General features: G+C 37.6%; 1 protein-coding gene across 1 annotated transcript; it reads left to right on the top strand.

Moving 5' to 3' along the window:
• The first annotated feature begins 1,386 nt into the window (after positions 1–1,386).
• LOC131635371 (probable pectate lyase 4) lies at positions 1,387–4,376 on the top strand. The gene is made up of 5 exons (XM_058905986.1): positions 1,387–1,828; positions 1,927–2,278; positions 3,456–3,666; positions 3,774–3,842; positions 3,930–4,376. The coding sequence occupies exons 1-5, from the start codon at positions 1,555–1,557 to the stop codon at positions 4,167–4,169; spliced, it is 1,146 nt and encodes a 381-aa protein (XP_058761969.1). The 5' UTR covers positions 1,387–1,554; the 3' UTR covers positions 4,170–4,376.
• Positions 4,377–5,233: the final 857 nt, after the last annotated feature.

Genomic DNA, 5,233 nt, shown 5'->3' on the forward strand with positions numbered 1-5,233 from the left:
TTTCTTATTGAAAGAGGTGATGTTTTTGAGTTTTTCTTATGGAAGAAATGATATTTTTGAGCTTGGTTTAGTGAAGAAGTAGAGTGTCGTAAATGAATGATGACGTTTGGAGGTAAAAGATGAAGTTTATCTAAGTTGGAAGTTGGTATAAGTTTTAGGTTTCACGTGGATCACTTATGGTAGTGTCTTGAGCGTTGATACTCATTAAATGGATAACAAAGATTTGTTTAAGGACGATGAAGAAACTCAATAAACACGCTTATATTTCCCCATGAACTTGAGTGACTTTTCACAACGGTTGGAAGTTCCAACCGTTGTGAAAAATAGTTTAAAAATAAATAAAAAGCAAAACTGTAGGTGCTAGAATTTGAACCCATGGCCCTGAGTGACTTTTCACCATGGTTGGAACTTTCAACCGTAGTAGTAAAGTGGATAGCACGCTACATACAACAACAATTGATTAAACAACCATTGTTGTATGCCTTTTAATAAAATATAAAAAATGCAACAGTTGAACAACAACCACAAGATTCGAACTCATGACCATGTGTCACCTTTTACCACGGTTGAAACTTCCAACCGTGGTGAAAGGTGGCTTAAAATGAAAATTAAAAGAAAGTACCTAATTGAATAGATTCTACTACGGTGAATCATTTGACTGTGGTAACGTGAGCGTTGTTATATATCCTTTTTGTAGTAGTGTATTCACAGAAAACACCCCTAAAACAGAGCTTTTCACCCTAGTGAGCTTGCTCTAAACCCTCATAAATACTAAAGTCTCTAGCAATCCTTACCAGCTAAAGATTATTACGCATATGTACTTTGTTTTAGCAAGAACACTTTGTGAATATTAATTAATTATCCTTGGATTCTGTATAACTAGAAGAAGTGAGTGTCTCAGAGACAACTATTATGGACCGGCCACATACTTAAAAAGAGGAGGCACATATATCAGTCATAAGTCACTCAACTAATACAATGAAAATACAGTGTAGTCATGCTTTAGAGCTTTAGAATAGATCCATCCCATAGGCTGCTGCCTATCGTTAGATGTCATCAGACAACCTTCCACTCACATTCTATGCTAAAAACAAAAGATGTCTATAATCGCCCCTCATATATAAGACATTCCACGTAAAACTTTTATGTATTCTCTAAACCATAAGTTACATTATATCACATTCTCTTACAAACTTAAACATTATAATAATAATCTTGTAGATCGACCTCTACTTTAGGGCGTCGCATTTAAGATATCTAATCTATAAACTCCTTTCATGGTATTCCACTCTTTTCCTGGTCACCCAATTTTATTCCATCTCCATTGTTTTAAAATATCTATCTAGCTTAACATAATTTCTCTTTAAAAAGTAACAATAGCATTGGGGCAAAAGTGACCTCCTGTCGGTCAGTTACTAGTTACTGTAACAACAACTAACAATTAAAGAACTAAGATTCGTTACCAAACACACAAGTCTATTCTCAGTTTTTGTTACAACAATCATCACAACTGAAAGTTACATCCAAACTCCAAACATTCACCACCACACAAAAATGGGTAACGCACACCGACATCACCCCAAACACCGTTTTCCCCTCCCTCACAACACGGTTCCCACTCCTCCACATAAATACCCCACCTCTCATCCTCCTCACAATCCACCAAACCAAAACCAAGGTGGTTCCAATTCCAACACCGACATGATCTCTTTACCTTACACCAACGCCGACACCGCTCTCCGTTCCCTCGCCGCTCAAGCCGAAGGTTACGGCCGCTTCGCAATCGGCGGACTTCATGGCTCTCTTTATCACGTCACATCACTCTTAGGTTTGTTTACCAATTTCTTAATGAATTTATTGAAGAGATTTTGTTGGAACATTGATGGATTGAATTGAGTTGTTAATTGTTATGATTTATGAATGCAGATGATGGACCGGGATCATTGCGTGAGGCGTGTCGCCAAAAGGAACCTTTGTGGATTGTGTTTGAGGTTTCGGGTACGATTCATCTTTCGTCTTACCTGAGTGTGTCATCTTATAAGACAGTTGATGGGAGGGGGCAAAGGGTTAAGCTGACTGGAAAGGGTTTTAAGCTGAAGCAATGTGAACATGTGATTATTTGTAATATGGAGGTGGAAGGAGGTAGAGGGCATGATGTTGATGCTATTCAGATCAAGCCTAATTCTAGACATATATGGATAGATCGTTGTACTTTGAGTGATTGTGAAGACGGGCTCATTGATATTACTCGAGGAAGCACTGAAATTACTATTTCAAGGTGAGATGGTTTGGATTTGGATTTCTTGTAGTTGGGAGTTCGCTGTGATGCAATCTGGATCATCCATTAGATAGCTCGCATTCTAACTTATGTTTTTAATCTGATTCGCGAAGTTAGAAAATGAGTAGTACGATCTTTACCTGATGGTATTAGAATATGTTTATAATTATATTCACTGCATGGTTTTAAATTGCGGTTACGGCTGCGGATGCGGTTGCGGTTGCGGTCACTGCAGTTGTGGCTATTGCGGTTGTTGCGATGCGGAATGCGGTCGTTGCGGCGTGAATTCATATTTATAAATATAAAATATTATATTTTATTATTTATTTTTGAATTCACATTTCTTCAATTTCTTCTCTAAATTTTCAAATATATCTCATTAACAACTCGTCATCATTTTAAATATCACTAATCCTTTTAAAATATATCTTAAATCTTCGATATAATTAAAAAAGAAGATAGACCAAATAAATTTTGCGAGCATTGCATAATCTGATGCGGCCTGATGCGGCTTAATGCGGCCGATGCGGTGTTATAATGCGGCCGTTGCGGTGTTATGATGCGGTTTTTATTGTGATTTGCAATCACACCGCAATTGCGGCCTGATGCGGATGCGGATACTACCGCAACCGCAATATTGCGGCCGCATCAGGTGATGCGGTCCGCAATTTAAAACCATGATTCACTGTATGTATCATATTCATTAGGCGTTAATTATATTGATTAGTTTCTAATAGATAGTTTGAATTGCATGACTATGTTAATTTATGTAGTAGCATTGACACTTCATATTGAAGGCGTGTCTAGTGTTTGACACTGACTCATGTTTTGAATTTGATTCATGAAGTCAGAAAATGAGTAGGATGAACTTTACATGATAGATTGAATTGCATGATTGACTATATCAAATTATGTAGTAGCATTGACACTGCAGAAGACGTGTCTGGTGTCTGACACCAACTCATATAGTTTACATTAAACCATTTCCATTTTTTAAAACTATTATCCTATTCTATGTACTTGTGTCGTGTTTGGTATCCATGTTTGTTTATGTGTTTCATAGGTGTCAAATGTATGATCCCCAAATTAGATGGGGTGTGGATTGAAATTCGATTGTTTGTATGCACTAATTTAGTATGTAGCCTTTTATTGAAAAAGTTTTGATTTCCTATTTCAGGTGTCATTTTCATAATCATGACAAAACAATACTCATTGGATCAGATCCCTCACATGTTGATGATAGATGCATAAAGGTCACAATACACCACTGTTTTTTCAACGGTACTCGACAGAGGCATCCTCGTGTTAGGTTTGCCAAAGTACATCTGTACAATAATTACAGCAGAAACTGGGGCATATATGCTGTTTGTGCAAGTGTGGAATCCCAGGTGATTATGTGTTCATTGATTAAAATTTGAAACTAGTTTTAAGATGAATTTCAAAACAGGTTTTGATTGATCTCTAAACTTATCATTTCATTATGTGTTGATACTAGATATTCTCTCAACATAATATTTATGAAGCGGGCCAGAAGAAGATTGCTTTTAAGTATCTTCATGAGAAGGTTTGTGTACCTTTGCGATAATTATTTCTAGCGGCTTTTCATTTGAATAGATAATAACAAGAATGAATTGGTGACATATTTCTGCAGGCAGCAGACAAGGAAGCTGAAGCAACTGGTCACATAATCTCTGAAGGGGACTTATTTTTAAATGGTGCTCAACCAGGGTTGATGACAGGGAATGTTGTGGTTAAAGTGTTTCATCCGAGTGAACACTATCGCACATGGACGGTGGAACCTCCAACAGATGATCTAAAGCAAGTTCTTCAACACTGTACTGGATGGCAATCTGTTGTGCGGCCAGCGGATCAAACCGTTTGTGCAGAATAGAAGCTAAAGCGCGGTTGCATACATACACTTACCACTGTAAACTAAACTGATTGATTTCCTTCCCCCCAAGTTTATCTTGTAGGCCTTGCAAGTTAGTTCATAGTTCATGTGAATATAAATAACATAACTGCGCACTCAGCATGGTGTACTAGGGTCTTTTATGCTCCACATTAAAAACAATAATAGTGTAATTCTGTTTATTCTTAACATCAATCTAATGTCCAAGACTAGGGTGGAGCTATCCACACCAAACATCTCAAAATCTTCTTTCTACTAGAATGGTATATGGTATAGATTCCCTTTTTTTTTCTGTCTCAAACCCCATAACTCTGTTTTAGGCTATCTTTGGATATCATAAAATGAGCGGACGAAAAGGAGCGGAATGGAGCGGAGCTGAATGGATATTCCATTTCAACGTATGATATTTTAAGATGGAACAAAACAAGTTAAAAGGGAAAAAATATGGCGGTTAGTGATTAAATAGAATGGTATTCTTATCACTTCATTGTATTTCACTCCATCCGATTTTAAATAATCCAAACATTGGAATATCACTTTGTACCAGTATGTTTGTGGAAGATCCATTGGGGGAAGTGTAAGATACACCAAGGGGCGGATACTGCTCGTCGCCCCAGAATCGGGCTATTACTTCCCCTTTTATTGACTCGTGCTCCATTTATCATAATGCGCACACATCGTTTGAAATATTAACCCACTTATGAATATTACACTAAGGTAGCAACTCAGACTAATAGTGATTCCGGTGTCGATGAGGATGCCATGGCTGATTTACGTTCCGCCATGGACAACTTACGTTGCAATAATCACAACATCCTTCATATCCAGCCACACTAGTATATGGATGTAATTCTAGACCCCTAACCTCTCTCTTATGAGATATGGGATGCACTGGTTCCAAAGAACTTCAAGTTGCCATCATTGGCCAATGATGGACGCGGTGACCTTTAAGAGCATGTCGTCTACATCAAAACACATATGACAATAATTGGATCCTTTGAATATATGAGGTGTAAACTTCTCTCTAGAACCTTCAGGGATGCACC

Source organism: Vicia villosa, unplaced genomic scaffold (genome assembly GCF_029867415.1).
Source record: "Vicia villosa cultivar HV-30 ecotype Madison, WI unplaced genomic scaffold, Vvil1.0 ctg.001471F_1_1, whole genome shotgun sequence".
NCBI lineage: Eukaryota > Viridiplantae > Streptophyta > Magnoliopsida > Fabales > Fabaceae > Vicia > Vicia villosa.